Below are 23,605 nucleotides of genomic sequence, written 5' to 3' on the forward strand. Positions count from 1 at the left end.
ACTTGACAGAATAAGAGGGAGCAACTGCAGTGAGCTGCGAAAAAGCAGCCTCACAATGACGTTTTAGGAGATTTTTTTGTGAAGTGTGACCACCAAAGACTTCCATGTGCAATATTAAATCAGACCCTGGAGCCTTGTGTCATGAAGGAAAAACAAAACTGAATCTGTATCTTTTGTGCTACAGTGTACCACAGATGAACTACTTCTACTTGTTTCTCTGTCTGTGATTGTGCATTCATCTAGTGAAATGTGCGTGTATGCGCATTTAATAGCTCCCCATACTGTGTTGTACATCAGCCAGAAGCACCAGGTGTGTTTCTGCTCACCTAGAAAGGCAGATGGGGAGACGGTTCCGTTGCTACGGGAGACCATGACACTGATCCCCGTCTCAATGAATGGCACAGAGAAGTCAATGACCTCTGACCTCTCCTCGTTGATAGTGAGTGAACCCACTGCCATGAGGGCATTCTTTAACACCACCTGAGGGTCAAGCAGACAGACACACAGAGACAGGAGGGAAACACGTGAGCTGAGGTGAGAATACTCACACATCTGTGGTGAAAACAGATTCAGCGCTGCAGTTTTTAAACCGTGTACAGTCTCAGCTAAGTGATGGAGTGGAAGCAGGAGGGAAAGAGGATCATTTCTACACTGGGTCAGTATCTGACTGCACACCAGCTTAAATCATTAGCTTCCCACTTAGACATTCAAGGATGCACCAAAACATTTACCGAGCATTGCATTTATCCGAATGCATACCTCAAGAGATTTTTCAGATATTGTTAAGATATGTCTCAATCAGATAAGTTGGACATCATATCTATTCATGAGGGCTGAATCGTGCTAGATGTCAAATGTGTGACGTGTGAAGGAGAAAAGTAGGCCTTTCTATCCTCACTCTAATCAATCTCTCTCTTTCTCTCTATGTATTCTGTATTCTTTCTCCATCTCTGATTAGGAACCACAGTGAGTCCTCCTGAGGTTTTCCAGATCTGATCACAGCTTCCCCTCAGGCCAAGTTGTGAGAGACAATCACTGGATGGCATGACAGAGACAGAATAATCAGCCCTGCCATAAATAAATAAATAAATAAAATAAATCTCACACGAGCCCGACAGCACTCGCTAGGTGTAGTAGCTTCTGCATCAGCTACCTTATGACAGTTACTTGATGGTTTATCTGGTTTTAAAATGCAGAGAGCAGTGTCGTCTGTGGGTAGAATAAGAGCAGCAAAGTGATAAGAAAAAAGCAAAGAAAGGCAAAACAATAAATAAACATATTAAACTGTTTAATTTAAATTAAGTCATATCTGTAACAGCATGTGTGCTTGCGCTGTCACAGAAACAGTACTTTCACATCTGAGCTGTTCCTCAGACATCTGCCTCAGGCTAAATTAAAAGGTTACACCTGGAACAACAGCTTATGTTGCTCTGTAAATTAGCAGATGTTAAATTCGATCCCAGGAAACTGAAAGAGTTTTTTCAGGATTTGGGGTTAGTTATGTTATTATTGACTGTGGCATGTTATAAAGAGAGAGTGGATGTGTAGGAAAGCTCAAAGTCTTCTGTGACACATCATCCACATGATGAGCAAAAAGAACAGACATGCAGTAGCAGTGACTGTATAGCTTTAATGTACTGGCTCTGAAGGAAATTTGAGAAAGGCACAAAATTGTTTATTCCCATTGAAATGTCTTGTTGTGTCACACTGATGGTTCAGTAACAGTTGTGTGGTGATGTCCACAGCATTCCGCTGCAATGCTCTGCCAACTGCCAAATCCACAATCAGCTGGTGTGCGAGCAGGTCTGCATGAACCATCACTGCTGGTACTTTTCAAGCTGCTTACAAATGATGAAAAGCTGATGCTTCTCTCTAGTGTTGGAATAAACTTGTCAGAATGTCTTACACTTTTCTTCTGAATACTATTCTCTATGTAAGGGACTTTCTGTCCACCGAAAGTCATAGAATATATAGAGTGTATCGAGTAAAAGTAACTGTCCTCACCTCTCCCACCATGCCGTTCCATGTTCCGTTCACCTTCTTGCCGTGTTTGCCGTTAGTGACCAAATACAGGTCGTATGTGAACTTCACTGTCTTGGCGATCTTCTTCAGGATGTCAATACAAAAACCTTTACAGCAGCGCTTGATGTAAATCCCTGAATCACCCGTTTGATTGCTGGTAGTTAGTGCCAGGAGGCGGGAGAAGAACAAGAAGAAGAAAAAGTTTTAGTAATTTATACCACATTTATAAGGAAGACATTTAAACAGGTGGTGAAAGATAATTGAATTATTTCAGACCAAACAATTATTGAAGAGAGTGATAGGCAGACCACTCCCTTTAGACAACACCACTTTCCACACAAGATCTGTGTCATGTTCACGTTTTGAGCTTTGTTTTGTTTTGTCATGTTTTCAGGTTCTTAGTTAATTTCTTGTCATGTTTTTTCCCCTGTCACGTTAAGTTTCACTCAAGTCTGTTTTCTTTCACAGCTGCACCCCATCACTAATCACCTCCCCACAGTATTTAGTTTCCAGGTTTCCCTCACTCATAGCAGAATCCTCACCTCACATCCCATGGTCAAGTCACGTATGTTCACAGTTTTGTCAGGTCAGGGTTTGCCTCATCGTTTCAGTCTTGTTTATTCAGTCTTGTTTTTTCATTAGTCTTAGTCTTGTTTTGTTTTATGTCACAGTTTTAGAATTCATTGATATCCGGCTCAGCCGCGCTTTTGTTCTTGCCTTGTGCTTTTTGTTAATAAATCAAGTCTCTTTGAAGTTCTGCATCTGGGTCCTCCCTTCACACCAACGTTCCTGACAGTCTGGTATTCAAACATAAAATCATGAGCCACATCATAGCTTACTACTCCTAGTTGGCCCGAAAATATGGAATCACCTCTCTTGGAGGAAATCACACAAAACAATTTTATTTGAAAGTTGAACATTCTGGTTTTGTAAAACATATCTAAAAAAAGGAATAAATAAGACTGCCGTGATTCATGAATTTTTTTCAATCAGGTAAGGGAGAGAAAGCTGGAGTTACCTCTCCTAAAACAAATATGTGCATAAGTCTAAATATGCAAATGAGTTTGCCGTTAAAAGAGTGCGTTTGCAGAACTTGATGATGTTGCTCCTCGTGGACACGACATGTGGCTCTAACAAGAAAGCTGTCAATGGAAACAAAGGAAAGAACTATAGAAAGAGCTGCAGCCAATTTATTTTTCCTTGTTTTGGGGTTAGATTCCACAATATTTTCCTCTACTTGATCTAAAAAAAATAATACCAAACTAATATTTAATACTACTAATCAAAACAACTTTATTCAGTCTTTTTGAGGGGCATTTAACTAATCTACAGAGTTAATCCATTAAATCAAACTGTTTTGTGCCATATTTGGGATTTGATTTTTCCTTTGAAAAAAGCAAGCGAATGAACATTACTTAAAAGTGGTAATTTAATTTTTATAAACATGTTGATAAACTGTAATCCAAATCATACAGTAATGAGGGTCAAAGAATAACACACAATGAGTCACAAATATTAAACCAAAGTGTGCGTCATCAGTCATCATGCTGTTTTGGCTCATAGCAGCTACAGGTGCGTAGCAGCTGTGCAACACAATGGCGGCTTGGGCACAAACAGAGCATGCTGTTATTACCAGGCCAAGGACAAATGTCTTTGTGTGTTTTTCTGTTCACACAAGGGTGTCAAACACTGTTTATTCCTATTGTTTGTTTATGAAATCAGGCTGTTGCAAGTGAACAACTTTCATGATAAAAAGCAGTGTACTATCAAGGAATAAAGCGAACACAGCAGTTTAGTTTTCTGGCACTAATGCTGTGCCCACATATGTCTCCTACTTTGAGCACAAAGACAATTCCACACGCCTCTATGCATCTGGCACATGGAGAATTTTTGTCTGAAAAGAAATCCTTTCATATTATTTTGTGAAATATTTATGAAATATCCCTGATCTGGTGTGTGTGAGACTGTGAGGGAAGAAAGACAAGTAGCAGGAGGGTGAAAGATCTGTTTTTAAAAACGCTGTGCTAGAAGATGTAGAACGATCTCGAGAGATATCAGCTAGGTCAGTGATAGAAAAAAGGAGCCCATTGAAGAAAAGTCAATGATACACTCCTGAGAGCTGGATAGCAAGAGGGTCATTGTGAAGAGGAGGAAAATAGGGACAGAAACTGAGACACTAGTCAAGTTAGAAGAGGTGAAACAATTCAAGGTAATCGCAAGACTGATTGGCGCAGAAAAGAAAAGACTTTATATAAGGGAGAATGGGGTAAGATTAGATATCTTTTATGAATTTATTTCAGACAATTACCATAAGTGATTCGTAAACAGTAGTTACAAAAAGAACAATCCCAACCAACCCATACATATTCACCAGTAATAGCTCAACATCGCATTATATATTCATATATAAATTTGAACATAAATAGAAACTTATAACATAAACTAAATTTCCAGTTGAATAAACTTGTAAGTATAAATACCTTCAGATATGACATTAATTAATGCAAATTGTCTGAAAATGGGTATGAAGAAGCAAAACTTATTTATTCATACCCCTTCTCCCTCTAATTGCCCTTATAGTAACCTTCCTGTTTGATTTCTATGCTTTTATCCAAAATTCACAAAAAAATATCTATATACACATACATGTACATACATACATGTACATGTACATACCAAACTGTATTCAAACCTATATAACAACAACCCCACAATAGGCCCTTGTGAGACAATCACACCTAAATACACATTCACACCCACAGATCCTCCCCAAACCCCTTTCTGCAGTCCACCCACCCCTGGAGCGGGCTGGGGACGCCCACCCAGCTGACCCCTGTGACAAGCCAACCCCAGTCAAGGAGCTGAGTCGTCCCAGCAACTGCCGAGAGGGGCGGAAGACACCCGCGCCAAGTCCCCAGCACCAATACAGAAGACCCAGAAACCCATGCCAGCACCACGCCCCACTCCAACTCACCAAACCCATCCGCAAGAGTGGTTCGAACCCTCAAGGTTCTGAAGTTAAGGTTTTCCCTGTAATCATAGCCCCCCACTCTATCAGTGAACAGTTTTTGAATATTATCTGGTAATTGTTTATTTCTAGCTTTATACATCAGCTGACCTGCTTGAAATTCTACCAGATCTGGGAGTTTGGGGAGGCAGGACTCTATAAATAATAAGTTAGCATGGTTGTGGAATCCTGCCTTATGAACCATTCTGATGGCTCTTTTTTGTAATGTGCATAACTGTTGCAGCAAGGTTTTGTAGGTGTTGCCCCATACTTCCACACAGTAACTCAAGTAAGGCAAGATAAGTGAACAATATAGAATATGAAGTGCAGCTTAATTTAGAAAATGTTTAGCTTTTCTGGGAACAGCAATACTTCTGAATATTTTAGACTGAATGTATTTAATATGCAGTTTCAAGCAAATCTTAGGGTCTATCATCACTCCCAAAGACTTCATTAACTCTCTCCACCGACACATCATCTATTAGGATTTGCAAATTTGTTTTGCTTTTGCAGTTTCCAAACAACAATAACTTAGTCTTATCCAAATTGAATGATAATTTATTAATATCAAACCATATATTGAGTTGACATAACTCTAAGTTGATTTCAGCCAAGAGCTGCTGCAAATGATCACCTGTACAAAAATCATTAGAATCATCTGCAAACAAAGCAAAATTAAGTATTTTAGAAACTTTACTGATGTCATTAATATAAAGAATTAACAGTTTTGGTCCAATTACTGACCCCTGGGGGACACCACAAACAATGTCCAAGCAAGATGACAGATGGCAGTCATCCATTTGCACAAATTGTTGCCTATTGTTTAAATAGCTTTTCATCCAGTGCAGGGCTACTCCCCTGATACCATAGCACTCCAATTTCTTGATTAATATTTCATGATTTATTGTGTCACATGCTTTTCTGAGATCAATAAATACACCAACTGCAGATTTCTTCTTGTCTAAGAAACTGTTGATCCGGGTCAGGGGGTAAGTTGTACCATTTTGAGGTAAACTGACCATCAAACTGAATCAAACCCATCAGAAATTTGAAAGATAACTTGCCTCTTTTAAAAACTAATTTAAAAGTTGAAATATATGTGTATTTTTTACAAATACAATATCATTGAATAATAATATAATAAATAATAAATCATTTTTCTTCTCAATCTCTTCACCCAAGATGGCAGTTCTTCCAACCTCAAACCTGGCTCAGTTTACCCCACAGCTTTTGGCTCACTTTGCCCCACAGCTGGTATTTTGGAAAAAAATATATATCTTACCAATTTAGGATGATATTTAGCTAAATTATTTTAAAAATGACCAATTATACAAATTACCAACGAGCAACATAAATGTTTTTAGTTTTTGAAAAATTGGTATTAATGTAGCAGCCATTACATCTGGTCAAAACTTGTCTTTTACAAGCAAAAAACTTTTTTTTTTACAGTCTGAAAGAAATGATGGGTGCTTCCAAAATGAATGGTCACATGACAATAAAAGGGCATGATTGCCATGATACAGGGGGTGGGCCAACTCACCCACTGGCTCATCTCACCCCACTCTCCCCTACATGCTAAAGGTTGTATAGAATAACAGAACAATTCAAATAAATTCACTCTCAGCCTTATAAAAGGATAAATCAATGCGGCCACAACATAAATTCCAAAGAAAACTCTCACCTAAGTTTTAGCTGTTTGCGGCATGGCACAGTGTTCCTCATGCAGGTCCCACTGAGTGGGTCTACGTCCTCCACAATGACAAATGGGGCCTCCTCCAGAGTCACGATGGACAGGTGGTCCTCCCGCTCCTTCGCTTCTGAGTACAGCTCAAAGCGAGGCCACACGTGGTACCTCATCGTCAAAGAGCCTCTCTCCCACTTGCCAACCTGCGTGCGTGAGTGGGAGGAGAACTGTGTGATATACAGGCTACTGTAAAAACTACTTCGAGTGGCAGGGAGACACTCCAAAGTGGGAAAAACAAGTGACAGACATGTCATGGAGGGAGAAATATACAGAGCGGGATCAAAGGAAGAGAAGAGAAAAGATTTACCCTGTCCCATTGTCTGTCCTTGTCCAGAAGTATGATGACCAGCTTGGGAAACATCTGGTGGCCTTTTTCACTAAATGACAGGTTTCGACCCTCGAATGTCACATTCATGAGGTACCTGAAAATGAGAATTCAAGCCTGAGTGACATTCCCCTCTGTCTACTTATTAGTAAGCAAATATAAACATATATGTTTATAATGCTTATAAACAAATAGTTGCTAAACTACACATCCATCAGACAAACATTAATATCTACTCATAGGTGTCAAATATCCACTCACTTTTTAGCTCTGTTTTGAGCTGTAACAACAGCTCTGAGATATATTAGGCACTAAAATACTGTAAATTCTCCATAAATTACCCAAAAACTGACTTCATAGATGCCAAAACTAGCAAGTTCATTGCAGCAACACATTCAATTTCTCATAAATGTATTCTTTCAGTTGCTAATATAACAAGAATTTTTATTGTAGAATTAGTACACCACTGTATGATCTGATAGTAACAACTATAAAGATGTCAAAAGACGATGCTGTCACATGCTAGGCAATCTCTTTGTTTTTTGTTTTTTTTAAGTGTGCCAGTTTCCTCCCACAGTCTGAATTGTGATTCTAATCCTGACTGTGAGCTGTGTCACTCTCAGTTTTTGCCCTGTCCAGGGTGTTCACCTGCCTCTCACCCAATGTCAGCCTGGATGGACTTCCCACCACAGCGACCATATACTGCAGGGATGTTCAAATCCGGTCCTCGAGGGCTGCTGTTCTGCAGGTTTTAGATGTTTCCCAGCTTCAACACACCTGATTCAGATTAAATAGATCCCTTCAAAATATTGTTAAGTTCTGCACAAGCCAGTTAATGATGCATTGATTTGAATCAGGTGTGTTGAAGGAGGGAAACATCTAAAACCTGCAGGACAGTGGCCCTCGAGGACCGGATTTGGACCTGATATACAGGATAAAGGCAGTATAGCTCATGGATTATCCTTTTAAACACAGCTTTTTTTTTAGCTCTTATTCTATTCAAAATGTTATTGTTTTTTTATGCATTTATCACTTGACTGTCTAATACCTTTAAAAGAGCATTTTCACATCTAAGGGGAGGATTCAAGATTTTATATCAGTGTATATGCGGTAATTCTATTATTGTTTTTGCTCATTTCCTCTCTTTCTTCTTGTTATCGTCGTCATTGGTAGTAGTAGTAACCTTCAATATGTATGTGCTTGAGGCACAGGACCAGAACCACAACAAAGGTGACCCAGTTTGAAATATATAGCACCTGATAGACTAAGAAGCAGAAGGAGAGCTGGGAGGATGAAGCGAGTGTATCAACTGCCTGGTAAATCCATATCAGTGTATACTGTATAAGTGTCAACAAGTGTAAAGCAGTGGCAGATAAGGTGGAATCGTTGCTTTCTTTTTCAGCCGCCTCTCTCCTTCCCTCTTCCTTATACTGATCTGTGGGCTGCCATCACCATGGAGACGCTCTGCCTCTGAAACAATCCACCAGAGAAATAAATATCTTGAATGCAAGCAGAAAGGAGCAGTGTGTGTGTGTGTGTGTGGACCTTTAAAGAAGGTACCAAACTCGTTTTATCCATCATGTCTGACAAAGTCAACAGTGTGACAAAAAAGACAATAAGTCTATTCACAAGTAAATAAAAATTCAGACAACAGATGAGCCTGAAAAGTACCCAGGATTTTATCGCAAGTACCTCCCGCTAGAACATTCAGCATCTTTATCTGTAACGTCTTCAACTATATTTATAGCCTAACTGGCTCTCTTTTTCTCTCTCTCTTACACACACATAGCGGGGGTAAATGCTTTGAGCAAGTCAATAATATGACTCAAGCCTCCATGAAATGCCTATTGCAGCATACAGGCTGGCTAGCACACAGCAAGTGCTGTAATGCGGGTGTAACATGGGATTAGCCCCCAAGGAATAATCTCAGTTTGAATAGGCAACAAAAAAGATCAAGGCGGTGTGGGCGGAGGCTCCGGAGGTCCAACTTGTTGCCATCCTGATGCCATGACAACCCGCGGGACCAATAGTTGCCCTGTGAGCGCATGTGTCGTCATGACAGAGTGAGTCCGTGTAAGTATGAGCAAAACCCCAACATAAGGATATAGGGAGGCTCTCAACACGGTATAATGTCATGTAATGTGTTGCCATGGCACCCACAACCACAGTAATTTTCATGCAATCAGTTGTGTTGCTATGGGAACAGTAATCTCACCCAGGAGAGGCCGTCTGAAAGCAAGACAGAAAGAAAGCGAAAGGAGTATTTTTTTAGACTAAACCTGAGTGTTTACCCACTTCCCCTCATGCTGTCTTTCACTTTCAGATCAATCTCACCGTCTAACCTCTGAGCAGCACGTCGAATCACACATCAATATGACTCATTTGGGTGTGCATTAACCTGTGCCGTTACAAAGACCGATGCATGCTGTGAATTTACAGCAGAGGAGACTCTGTTTATCATTTTGTAGCCCTGTACTATTGATGGAGCTTTTATGTATCGTTTGATCCCTCCTCATGTCAGAGCTCCCCTCTGACTCTGGCGGAAAAAGAGAAAAAATAAAAACAACTGGGACGAGCCACTAATAGAATCTCATGCGGCTTCATCACAGCAATATACAGAGCCTGTGTGTGCCTCGCTCTCAAACTGCTCCCCAACTAATCACTGACTATGAGGGAATTTTATTTTTTTAGTTACAGTCTATATGAATCATCAATAGCATGAACACAATTTCTCTTCATATGTTTTCTTTAATCTGTTTATTTCAGAGCCTTCTGATATGACTCCTCGTGAATTCTATCTTTAATCTCGAGTGGAGCCGAACAGTCACAAATTCTGTGTCGCTGCAATGCAGCAATGTAAAAATATACTGTACGTCTCTGCTGCATGTTTCGGCAAGAAAAGTGTGTGCACGTATACACACACTGACATACTGTATCAGCTTTGGGTGGATGACTCATAATTTGCAGAAGACCTGCCTCTGAAGAGACAGCAGCTACAGAGAAAATGCGTGCTACATGTTACATGTCCTGTCCAACAGGAGCTGGATAGAGACTCAATGAAGAATCAAAATGACAAATTTAGAGGTGTTTTCTTTAAATGAAAAATGAATAGTTTATGCCCTCGAAGCGCTACACCACTGGACTAATTCATTATTCATGGATCAACTAATATATAAATTAACCCCAGGCTTTATGTCAAACCCTTGCTTATGACAAGCCATCACCTGAACACAAACAGTAAAAATGACTATTTGCTGTGTCACAGCAAGTTTCAGATGGTTCTGAATAGCAGACTGTACAGGGCTACATATAAGAAGATCTATCAGAATGGTAACAGAAAAAAATGTAACATGAGCCTTTGCTTTGACAACATGATCCAACAGACTGTAGAGAAGAACATCTTCACAAGCTGAGGCTGTTGGTTTTGTATATTTGTTACAGATAGATCTTTGGCTGCTCTGCTGGTACTTGGTGGTGGGGACTCACATAAGAATTGGGATTCTTGGGATATCTCATATTCAGAATTGAATTCAAAAGTTAATGATTTAAAAACATATTTTCTTTTTGGCAAAATTTAATCTCTGGGTTTCCATACTAATAATTTTCTAATAATGATGATGAGCAAGTTGCAGTTTTGGTAGCAGCTGTAGTAGTTAGTTTAGTTTGGTAGTTAGCTATAAACTCCTGGTTTCTGAGGCAATTAGTGTATCGAGGATCTCAGGGCCAAGTTCACACGATTTTAAGCCCAGATTTCACATCACATTATTGAGGTCGCACAGATATACTGCAGATCAGTCGTAAATCAAAATTTGATTAGTGGTCATCAATTGTTACGCATGAATGCTACGAAGATGTGATTTGTGAGGCTCAGGGAGATGTCACAGACTTCAATCGAATTTCTAGCTTTCTTGGTACTCTGAGGCAGTTGGCAGGGGAGGATTTAGTAAAAGAGGAACATGAGAGCGCAAGAGATGGATTCAGAGCACATGACGGGGTAAAACCAGAAAAGGAAACTAAATATTCAACAAACCTAAAGGAGAGCATGTGAATTTCCCCACTGTGGGACTAATAAAGGACTATCTTATGTTAAGTAACTTCTGCTCAGCAAACTGAACAGAATTTGGTTAATCACTGGAAAGAACTCCAATAACTCTTCTTTCCAGAGTGCAGTATCATGATAGAAGGAGTCATTTAATATGCAAGGTTTGCTAAATGAAAGTCAAGTACTTTGCGAACAACAGAAATGTGTTGGATCATATAATTTGCCAGCATCAGAAGTTGATCAAATTAAATGTCCAGCTTCTAACCAATACAGCGCCCCATTGACAAACTGATCGGCCTGTTTCATCTAAGCAAATCTGACAACAAAAGCTTAGATTTCTGATGTAGAAAATTGTAAGTATGGCATACTATTGTGTCATTATTGCAGATAAAGCTATCTCTCAACTGTACAAATAAAAAATGTTGAGTAAGCTGAGCCTTGGTTTCTAGTACTGACTTTCATTACTAAAGAAAAAAAGCAGGTCAGCCAGACCAAAGCTGCAGCACTGAAGCACTTTAGATAACTGTCTCACTCCCATTTTTAAAAAGTAGCCATGTGTATGCTTGATCTACATTTCAAAACACATTATATAATATAATGCATATATATATATATATATATATATATATATATATATTTATATGCATACACTTTATTCTGCTTTAATACTACTGCTTTTACTCTACATTAATTCTAGTTTTTACTCAAAACAAACTTGATTAGCATTATTGTTGCCTCATCACGTGTAATGATTATTATAAATCTGCATCCTTTAAATATAAAGTACCTGATCGTCACGTTAGCATGTTTTATAAAGACCATCTCGCAGCACAAATGACGTCTTGGGGAACCCACATAGTGGAAAATATCATATGTTTACGCTGCAGACACGGATAACAGGCAAAGAGATCATTTATAACGGGCTAAAAGCGGGAAAGAAGTAATGGGTCTCTTGTTCCAGCAGTAAGGCCTGCATGTAACCATGAGTCAGTTGGTCCATTGTCAGACAACAGCATTATTTTGATTTCAACCACACACATGCAATGTCCAATGACTATATCTTGCAAAGCTGCAGAGCACAGATAGACAAATGCATAAACACCTAGCAAAGTTCTTAAAACCTCCCTTGTGGTAGTTCCTACAGTATTAGCTGTCAACAAGAGCCCAATTTGCTGTGATCATACACAGACACACAAAGTCATATGGAGAAAACAATACCAGCTCCACCATCGTTGTGGGTAAGAATAATTTTAAAAATATGTCTTCTTGTAATTGATAATGATTTTAAAAGGTTGTATATGCAAATTCAAAACCCCAGCATAATTCCATTGCTCATTTATTGCTGGTGGCACAAATCAGATGGTGTAAACACACTCATTAGGGCGTCTGTGGAGCAGGAGACATCAGACCAGTGGAGTCTTAATACAGAGAGCACGTTTCAGCGAGAGCAGTCTCTCATATTAGATATGAACAAGGGTGTAATGCTGTGGACAATGACCTTCCATGGTCAAAAAATCTCAATTTCTGTTGAAGAAGAAGAAGAAACACTTTCTGTAATTGGATTTTGCTGTCATTCATAACATGAATATTGTGTTCTTAATAAAGATAAACAGCTAATTTAGAACTTAATGGTTGAGAAAGTTTTCCTAAAATGTTTCTGATGATCCCTTCACTAACCAGCTGATGCATGCTGGAATACTTCAAGTCTGACAGTTGCTTCTCCCCTAATTAATGCTTGTCTGAAAGTTGATTAAAGTCTGATTTACACAGTGTGTCAATGGTTCTATAACTGAAGCATTTATGTTTTTTACTGGCTTCCATATTTCATCCCTTATTTATGTAATCAGCTGATTATTTTTGCTTCTTAAAGACATTTTTTTACAAAGAGGGCTTGGAAACAAAATTTCTTTAATCAAGATTTTTTTGTTTCAGTAATTGGATGAAGTGCATTTGGCTTGTGAGGTTTTGTCCAGCTTTTTCTTCTTTTAGTTTGATCTTTTACATGTGAAATGCAGCTCAGTCAGTTTGATATCAGGTGAGGGACTCCAGTGTTAGTTTATATGTTTTACACACAATGTTGTGTACTTACTCTTCTTTAGATTTTCTTTCGTTTCATCGCTGTGGTTCAGGTTGATCTTGGTTTAATCAGTCCAGAGAACGTAGAGAATGTTCCTAACTTGGCAGGATATGGTGGTGGTGGTGGGTGGGGGGCATTATTGATGTAAAATATATGAATATCTTTACCCTTAGAGCAGTGCAATGTAGCCTCAAGACACTCACATGTTTTCCATTTTCTCAAATGGAGGACTTGATGATTTGTTTTACTGTAATCTGAATCTTTAGACTTTTGCTCAGTCAAAAAAGACAATTTGAATATGTGACTTTGGTTTCTAAGATTATTCCAACATACTGTCATGTGATCCCTTTCCCTCTCAACATTGATATGTGTGAAAATCCTTGATAGCTCATTATAGCTTATGAGTAAAATGTACTGTATATTCCTACAAAATATTTAAAAAAAAAATCAAAAATCCAATGGTCAGCTCTCACATATGGTACTGAAAACACAGTGAGCAGCAGATACAGAACTAGAGATGTAAACAATGATCCAATAAGAACATTTCAATAAGTAAAAAGTTAATTCGACATATTGACTGGTTATTTCTGTTGAAGTAAAAATAAGTCCTTTGTAGTGATCAGTCATAAACAGGCAGAGGACAGAAAATCAATTTACACTGTATATAAGTAATTTTTCTCAGAACTGCACTAATCCTTCTTCTTTCCTTTCATTTATAGGATTTATACATAGAAAATTACTAGAAAATGTATTGAATGAGGAAAAGAAAAAGAAAAACAGGGTCGGGGTGTGAAGGAGAGGGACCATTACATACTGACTTTCCATTTTAGCTTCATGAAAGACCTTTTCATGGAAAATAGACTGATGTCTGAGTATTACAGAGAGGGAGATGGAAAAGTAAAAAGAACTGTAAACAAAAGAAAGAAAGACATGAGAGGAGGAAAATTGAAACAGAGTGTTACAACAGGCAGGCAACACAACTGCATCTATTGATAGTCAGATACGCTTCACTTGCAAGGAAGATGCTGAGAGAAGTGATGGTCATTTGTGCTTTAGATACCCAGAAGCACAATAGAACGACCAACTTGCATCCTAATAGACACAGGATTTGTAAGACAGACACTTTTATTGTGCCCATTAGGAAATGCAATAAAGCTGCTCTCCTGCTGCTTGAAGAAACTACTTTAAGGATGACATAAAATGGGAGCAGCACGCTTGCCTTGTGTGCGTGAGAAGCAGCAAGAATGTTTAGCAGTCTTTGGAGAAGGTTTTCTACTGAAACTCAACCGAAGAAAGAAGCCCACAACCAGCCCACAGACACGAAGAAAAAAAAAAAGAAGTCTCATCTTATCACATGAAAGCAAACACAATGCAGTTATCTCTTACATCATATCTACCAGTGACATATTTATATATCAGCACAGGGATTTGAAAGAGAATCTGAATACACACACTCAACAACAAACAATAGCAGCGATAATAAAAAGTTGCTCTGGGGAGAGCAACTTCCTACATATACACACACACACACACAAATAGGCCCCTTAGAGTTTAATCCGAAACCACTCAGAGCCCATTTTCTCATTACCACGTGTCCCTGCCCTCTCTGTCACACAGGAAACAATGGCTGGCTCCACGAGCTCCTTGTTCATTTTGCTTATGTGTGTTGGTATCAACGCTGGAGAGTGTTTGCATGTATTTATGTATGCATGTTTGTGTGTGTGTATAAGTGCCCTCATAAGGTCAGCAGCCCCTAAACATATTTAAGAGAGTGACTCACAATGGTGTCTCATCTCTGTCCATCAGCGCTGACAGGATGCAATGCTAATGCAGCAGGCATGCAGCCCACAGTGGCCTGTAGCCATTCAGGACCACGCAGAGACATATGGCCTTATTATTGCTTTTGTCTCGTGGGGAATGAGAGGATGGAATAGGAGGAATTAAGTGTGTGCAGCTAGTGTATTTGTGTTTGTTTGGCTCTCTCAAGACCCTGGAGTCACCATCAAGATCCAGCGATCCAAATGTTTTACTCAGTGGAATGGAGAAAAATGGAATGGCTGGTTAGAGAACACATATTCCTACAGAGCACTCTCGACACATGCACATGCACACACTCGCACCCCACAGTAGCATCCTAGGTGTGTGCCTGAGGGATGATTGAGAGCTAACCCTGTGTCTGGTGGTGTCCATTGGGGACTGAAATATTCATGGCTGTAGTCTTATTGTTATCTGCTGTTGGTGGCTGAATCCTAAATGGCACGCATAAGTGGTCCTGATATTAAACACAGAAACAAGACCAAAAATAAACCTCCACCTGGATATTAATAATATTGCATAATATTTCCCTTTCTCCAAACATTCATCAAATTTAACGTGACAATGTAGATAAAAATAATCAAAATATTTAGTATGATGAAAAACAAGAACAACAAGAAGCAAGATACAGACTAAGAAATGGTATTTATAATGGAGGATGATATCTGTATGTCTAAAATTTTATAAAACTCAGAAAAAACTACTTAAATACTATGTCAACCCAATGCACAAGCATGTGTTTGTGGAACCCCCCCCCGTCCAAAAAAAATCCAGACATCCCCAGGCATTTAATTAGCTGTGGAATCTCTGATCAATGTGAACAGTAAAAGCATGCCCTATGAAGTTAAATGAGGATTAATTATTACTCTGCTATGTGCCAACAAAGCAGAATAAGCCGGTTCAGAGGAAGAGGAAAAGAGGGATGTTTTCATTTAAAGATGGCTGTGGGTCAAGATAGAGATATAAGGAGATCTTGTTATTAGTCTGAGAGCTAAATAAGCGTCTATGCTCAGTTTGTGTTTTAGCTTTTATTGACTGCTTACACAAATTTGGGCTCTCCCTGGGGATTGTGTCTGCAATGTTAAAGTGAATGTGTGTATAGATCTATGTGATTCACTTACTGAAACCAAACAAAAATGTTCTAATCTTCTTTTAGTGATCCATTCATTTAGCTCAAATTTGAGTTAAAAAACATGGATAATATGGTTAACTGAGCCCTGCAAATGATCTTACTCATTGCCTTTTCATTTTCCTTTTGTCACAGTTTGAGAAGCAGTGGTTGAAAGCTGCTACAACAGTTTTTTTTTGCTGTTGCTTTTACTTTTACTCAGGCCAATATCAACCACCAACAACACAGGGTACAAAATGATCGGCACCACATTGGAAATAAGAGCAGTGTGAGGTTCCACCGAGGCTGAATCAAAAAATCCAGATCAACATCAAAAGTTAATCACTTCTAATCTGGGTCATGCCACACCTCTGGCTATTTTTTATGTAAATTCTTTCAGGAAGTTTTGAGTAATTGTGCAAATAAACAAAAGAACAAACAACAAACTGAAACAACTTGTTCAGTAATCTTCTTAGCAGAGGTTGTGATAAAGGAAAGAAGCATTCACTGAGGCGGTAAAGTGAAACTGGCTTCAGGCTGCATTAAAAAGCAAGAAAGAACTGAAATAATCCGAGTTTGAGCTAGAAAACCTGGATCTCAATGCTATGATGAGGGCAAAGTAAAACACCAGGGGCCTCATGTACAAAAAAGCACAAAAAAGTTGCGTACACACTTTTTCACGTCAACGATCAGATGTATCAACAGTGAAATGACCGTGGAAATGTGCGGTGCCTCACGTCAACTTCAGGGTTGTCGTACGCACTTTTCTACAGCTGTTGAGTCTTTGGCGACACTTAGAGCTGATGTTGGGAAACTGTTATAATAAATAAATGTGAACACAATTTGTCCTCAGAATGAGTGAGTGACATTTGAGACACGTGAACAATTAACACACCCATGTGTCTGCAATTACATGAGTGGATATAAAAGCATGCACAAAGTGTTGCAATGCATACCATTAAAAACTGCTTTAGCGATTGGAAGAGAGTGCGTGTTAAGAGACTGAGAGGATTTGCTGGCACATGATGACAACTGGCTCATCAGTCGTTTTGAGGGCAATCCTCCTGGAACTGTGTACAGAGCTGCGGAGCGCTTGTGCCACAGGTGATGTGCACACTGGGGTTTAAGTAACCGGGGCTTTCCAGAGGGAGCTGGCCAACCGATTGGGACTGTGCCAGTCGACCCTGAGCCGAACCATGCCAGCCGAGTGGGATGGAATTATCTGCATCTCAGCCAGGTATATCAAATTCCCACAATGCAGTTAAACAGGCCAACACTGAAGCACAATCTGAAGCGAGAGCCGGTTTTCCTAATGTAATCAGAGCTATCGACTGCACACATAGTGATATAAAAGCGCCATCACGTGATGAATTTGTATATCAACAGGAAACATTTTCATTCCATCAATGTACAGATCGTATGTGATGCGCAAATACTTTGTGGGGGTGGCCTGGTTCAACGCACGATTCATACATTCAGTAACAGAATTGTCGGGAACAGACTACATGCTGGCACTGTGCGGGATTGGTGGCTTCTTGGTGAATAACTTTATTCGTGTAATTGTCCTAATATTATTCCCTGTGACGTGCATTGAGCATGTGCGTCCCCAATTTCTATCCCGTCTTCACAGCATCATAGTTGGTGGTTAAAGTTAGTAACTTGCTGTTTTTTGCTGGTTAAACAACAGCTTAAGATCTTTCTAACAAGCCCCTGATCGTCTCTGTGTGCAAATGTTAATAACCCTGTGCATAAAGTGTGAAATGTCTTAATCAGCCTTACCTTTTCCCCGGCGCACTTCTGCACTAGGTTACTGAATGAACAAGTTTGTTGTGAGTAACACAAATATAGGTATTTACCTTGGGGGTAATCAGAGTCACCCACACTCCCACACCCACCAACCCTGAGAGAGCAGTGTCACCCATAGTTGTGCCGACTCTCTGTTCAAACAGCCTCCCCCGCCTGTTTTGGCCACACTTCGGCGGTGGGCAGCCAGTCTCCGCTTCACATCCACCTTAATATCGGACCACTTCTTTTTCACCTCTGCTTGTGTGCGCTTCTCAGACCCCACAGCATTAAAGGCCTTGCTCACGCTCTCCCACCTACTCCTCTTACGTTTGCTGCTTATGTCGTAGGACAGCGTGCCAAAGAGCACATTTTTGCGGGCCTCCACTTCAGAAAGTAGCGCCTCCATCTTGCTTTCTGTTAAGTTATTCTTTTTTCCGTCTTACTCATTCTTTTTTCTTTATTTTCTGATTGTGCAGAGAGAGGAATTGCAGGTGCAGGGCTCATTTAAATATGATTTGCATATCTAAGTAGGGGCGTGGACAGGGTGGAGTCGGGTACTTTGACATGTGCGCTCAATTCCACGTTGATTGGGATGTACAAACAAAATTGATACATCCGGATATTTTTGTACATTGAAGGGCATTTTGGTTTGAGTGTACGCCATGTTTCAGTAGGAAATCCACGCAAGTCTTTGTACATGAGGCCCCAGGTCTAGTTATGTTTGAGGTTCCATCTTGTTTTATCTAAATAAATGGGTCTAATGGTCTCATTCTATTGGTGCGCATTTATCAGTATCCTAAGAGACTTGGCTAAAGACGTCTTTAACGTACCAAATTTGAATATCTCCCAAACAACGTCTCTTTAACTAAAAGAAAACCCCACACAGCAATGTAATGTAAATCGTAATGTAAATCGTAAAGTGTGAGATGGTAACGTCATCACAGGCTGCTGTTTGTTGTTGGGCAGTGTTTTGTGACTTGATGGGAATCACAATGCATTAGTATAAATGTGGAAACTGTCACCATGTGGCTTTTGGTAACTGTCTCAGCATGGACTTTGTAACATACAGACCTAAGCAGGTACATTATTTCTAACCCAAACAACATACTTTTGAAAGTACAGTCGAAAAGTAATTAGGAATCACAAGTGTGAAGTAGAAAAGATTGTTGAAAAAACTTACAGGGCGAGTCTCAATCCAGCAATCTCTTGGTTAAAAATTAGCATTTGTGACAAGGTAAACAGCAGCAAGACATAGAAAGTGGATGTCAACACGTGATCTGGTTGGGATTAACACACAGTTCAATCAATGTCTGATTTTGTGAAAGTTAAAAAAAATCGACACTGCTCTACAATCCCTTTAACTACAGCCCCGATCCATGCACACCACTTCAGCTATCCAAAAATCCACACCATGGCAGCTCTGCTGAGGCCAGTTACATCTGTTAAACTATGACTGAGAACAGTTAGGGTGGTGTTGTTGTACCCAAACATTGTCAGTCTTAATTGGCAGAAATTGTATTTAAAGCCTGCTGCTACCATCCAGTGAGTATTGACTCACTTCAAGATTTCTTTGGAGTGACCAGTGTTGGAGCCCTTTTTGTCAGGTGTCCCGAGGCAGCTCGACTTCAGCAGGGTGTGTGGCCCTCGGTCCAACATCATGGTGGAGGTTGCTGTGGCAATGACAGCCACTGCGTCACGTACCCTGGCCTCGATGTTGTAGTCCCATTCATCATATGACACAGAGATAAGCCCTGAGAGAGAGAGCGAGAGAGAGAGAAATTAGGTGAGAGACAGGGATATAGGAAGAAAAAGAGGGGAGAGAGACAGAACAGTGTGAGAAAAAAATGTCCAGAGGTGAAAAGGGTGATAGAAAAATGAAAGCATTCTAGAAGCTAAATTAAGAGTACAATTAATCCCACACTACATTAACCTACAATACTCACTCTATGTGAAATGTCACTATTCACTTTAGAAATGCTCCTAAAGGTTAAATCTTTGGAAAAAAATTAGAGCATCAGTCTAAACTTTGGTCCCCCCTCTGCTAATTTTATTTCACTTGACTTTTCAAGCATGAGAAATGGCTGCCTATCCCATGTCAGCATCCATTTCTTACGCGCAAACAACTGCATTTTAGGTAATTTTCCACGGCTGGTTGGATTAAGTTGATGAAGGTAAATCTGCATTTCAGCCAGCATCTGTGTTTCTTTCAGCTTCAAAAAACACCAGTTAGTTTTTTAGTTTTTTTAGCAACTCAAGCAAGTGGAACAAATAGGAGCAAAACGTTCTGCAGTTTTGATAAACAGCTTCAAAAATGCTTAGTGACTGGATGGGTTCACAAAAAAAAAAACACTGATAAATAGGCTGATGTCCAGGAGAAATATTTTCAACACGACATCTGGGAATTCTGTTTATCAAGGTTTTCAGTGAAATCCGAACTGAAACTTTATTTAGATGACAGTCTATGACAAAAAACAAACAAAAAAACTGTGATGCTTGGAAGGCCACACATGTCTAACATTTGAAAGAGTTTCTGGATTAAAATGACTTTGTAAAATTCAGACATGAAAAAGTTCATTACTAAACTAAACAAAATATAAGCCAATCTCGTTGAGGATAACAGAAATGAGTACCAGTACATCCTACCAGAGGCTGTCAGTGTACTGCAAATCCACTAAGAGGACATTTGCATATGCAAACAGGCCCATCTGTTCCTCATGCCTGTACCCCGCAACAAAGTTTTCTGAGACCTTACTTACTATGGAGCAATACTATCTAGTATAATTTAGCCTTTCTAAAAAGCAAGTTTCTGGTTCATCCTGGTCCCTCTAAGCATAAAATTGGGATCAGTTATTGGGATACTGATTCTATTTCAGCCATTCCTCACTGAAGTTCTACTACGTTATACTGCATTCTTAGGTTTAAATGATGTTACTGATATAAACGAATGATATGTGGTGTACCTATAGGGAAGACAGTGGGAACATGGTCTGCATCACCAGCCACCAGTGAGGGCACGATCCAAGTGTAGCCGTAACCCGTGAGGCCCACAGAATGGGCCACCTCAAAAATCGTGGTAGCCTCCTCCTTTGTGCAGTAGAGAAGAATGACGGGACTCTGCAGTTTCTTCATCTGGTTCTGGATCTTGGAGTCTCCATCATCCACTGACATGTCCAGCAGGAGAACTTCTTCTAGCTCCCAGCCCACAAAGCTGTTCTCAATGGTGCTGCGGATCTTGTTTGAGAAAAAGAAGAGAAGGCTTGAAAAAGTTTAGGCTGCTCACATTCAGTGGAGCTGTGAAGGAGAGATACTGGAACAAAACTGACTGAGATGTCTTATCCTCCTCCTCCTGCGGCTCCCAGATTGCCAGTTTGTCTTTACACATCTCCTGAGAGTTGGAAGCAGTGGTCGAGTTTATTTTTTTAACACAACAAGAGTGAGATTTGATAATTACTAATCTTGAGGCTATTTCCACACACAGTGTTGGAAACCAATAACACAGAGCCACACACAGATAAATGAGCAGCAAGACAAAAAGTCATTTTAGGACTGTCTCCTCTCCACATTTATTTTTGTGAATCTCCTACTTTTACACGGCATTTAGATGACAAAAAAATAATGACTGTTCCTTGAATAAATCAATACATAAAGGAGTTGTGCAAGTCATATGATAAGCAACAAATTGCTCAAAGTTTGTTTGCCCATTACTGCATCATTTTCTGTTGTATTGAAAGAGTAAAGGACAAAGGGATGGCAGAAATTAGGATTCTAGTAATGCGTCTCCACACAGACACAAACAGGTTTAAGCTTTATTTGCAGGGGTCAGTGGGGCTTTGTTTGTGTTCAAAAATACCGTCGCAACTGAAAGTTTGGACCTCCCAAAATTTCTGGTGTTGTAGATGATTAAGTGAGTAGAACATGACCTGATCTCAGATTACACTTTCCTTTCAATTACTTAAACAAAGTCGGTGTGCAGTTTTGTTGAAAAGGAAAAAAAGAGAAGATACACCATGCAAAGGTTTCAGATAAATGGTTTCGGATTAGTTAGGCTTATTTACAGCCATCGTCAAGAAAGACTCAGATTCAGGAGGCAAACATCAAACTGTAATTAAGTTGAGGATGAAAAGAAGATGGCAAATGATCCTCAACACACCTCAAAATCCACAATGTACCACCATAACAAAGAGTGCTCGAAGCTGTGATACTGGTTGCTGCAAAGTTCTGACCATGCAGGGTTTTCTTTTTGTTTGTTTTTCTTTGTATGTTATTAAAAATCTTGTTCAAAATGTTGGAGAAATGTGTCATCTTTAACTTGATACCTTTTGGAGATTAATTCATCTTTTACTTGTCACGGTAACAGAAATTTTGACCAAACTTTTGCTTGACCCCGTATTAGTCAGTTGATATAAAGTAAATCTGACTACTGTGAAAAGCTCCTCAAAGGAGTACGGCCACTAAGTATCTTCTTCCACATTTATGTTTCTTTTTTTTTTTAAACTAGATTGTTTCTTTAACTTTGTTCAAGGCAAAGACACAGTCACTGTGGCAATATTATCATGAAATATGATTAGCTGACTTTCAATAACTTTCTCCCTCTCAGATGTATGTCTGATGTTCAAAGTTATTCAGGATCTCATGCCGTCCACTTTTAAGAGTCTTTTCTCTGCCCTGGAGATAAGCAGGCTGACATGTTCGGCCAATCTCCTTTACCTTCTCCTTTAAAGCAGTCAGAAAATGAAATGGAACAAACTGTCCACTGACATCAGACTCTGACAAACCTTATAATTTTTAAACGCTTGAAATCATGGCTTAAAACGAGGCAGCTTTATTCTCAGAAAGAGTAACATTTGTTTGGATCATTTCACCAACTCGCATACATAGTCCTTACCAGACTCTGTTCATGTGTTTATAATTGCATTTGAAGAATATGTAACCAACTAGTGAGAGCAGCTTCGTTTGAACTGTAAAAATAGCATCATGGAATGTAACAGCCGCAATGTAAAACATGATATATTTTAATCCTAATAGTGATGTTCTTCAACCTTAACCAAGAAGTTTTTAACCAGTAAAGTTATTGGCTAAACCCAACCAGTATGTGATAAAGTTTAGTTGAAAGGTGTTTGGTTTACATGTAACCACGGCAACCAGCAAAATGGCATCCATGAGTATAATGGTCACGCTGTAAAAAGAAGGATATTTTTAACAAACCAACTCATTTTATCTCCCAAACCCATTCAGGAAGTGACTAAAGTGTTTTAGTAAAGTGTTGTTGTGTTATGAACTGAGCACAAGTCAGAGGTGAAAAACCTATTGCTGCTGTGGGTGGCCATGCTTTACAGGACACCATAATGGGTCGCATTAAAGGATATGAGCAAACAACTTATACGACTGGAGGATTTCTTGTACCTACACTTAACGTAACATAAAATAATCTAATATAAGACATAAATCTTATCAAAGGAGCTACATTTTGTCAAACCTCTAACAAAAAATTAAAACAAGTGGAATTAATGGGATCATCTATAATTTAAATCTATGGTTGAATGAGTAGATGACTGTTAGCTTTATATGTAAAAATGCTGCTACTTCTGGAGTCAGTTCATATGATAGGAATATGTATATAATTGTGAATAACATTCTCCTCATATTTTTGGCCTTAATGCTTTTCAAACAGGTATGCTAA

At 39.3% G+C, this 23,605-nt stretch overlaps 1 protein-coding gene across 2 annotated transcripts in view; it reads right to left on the reverse strand.

Moving 5' to 3' along the window:
- The window catches only part of grin2bb (glutamate receptor, ionotropic, N-methyl D-aspartate 2B, genome duplicate b), a 123,765-nt gene that overhangs the window by 30,425 nt on the left and 69,735 nt on the right, over positions 1-23,605 (reverse strand). For both annotated transcript variants that reach the window (XM_072383352.1, XM_072383351.1), the window contains exons 5-10: positions 20,886-21,156; positions 19,484-19,676; positions 7,081-7,195; positions 6,711-6,916; positions 2,005-2,176; positions 327-480 (exon numbers count right to left, since the gene is read on the reverse strand). In XM_072383352.1, coding sequence (XP_072239453.1) covers positions 327-480; positions 2,005-2,176; positions 6,711-6,916; positions 7,081-7,195; positions 19,484-19,676; positions 20,886-21,156 — 1,111 coding nt within the window. The remainder of the gene's footprint in view (positions 1-326; positions 481-2,004; positions 2,177-6,710; positions 6,917-7,080; positions 7,196-19,483; positions 19,677-20,885; positions 21,157-23,605) is intronic.

Source organism: Leuresthes tenuis, unplaced genomic scaffold (assembly GCF_036924035.1).
Source record: "Leuresthes tenuis unplaced genomic scaffold, fLeuTen1.0.hap1 SCAF_4, whole genome shotgun sequence".
Classification (NCBI taxonomy): Eukaryota; Metazoa; Chordata; class Actinopteri; order Atheriniformes; family Atherinopsidae; genus Leuresthes; species Leuresthes tenuis.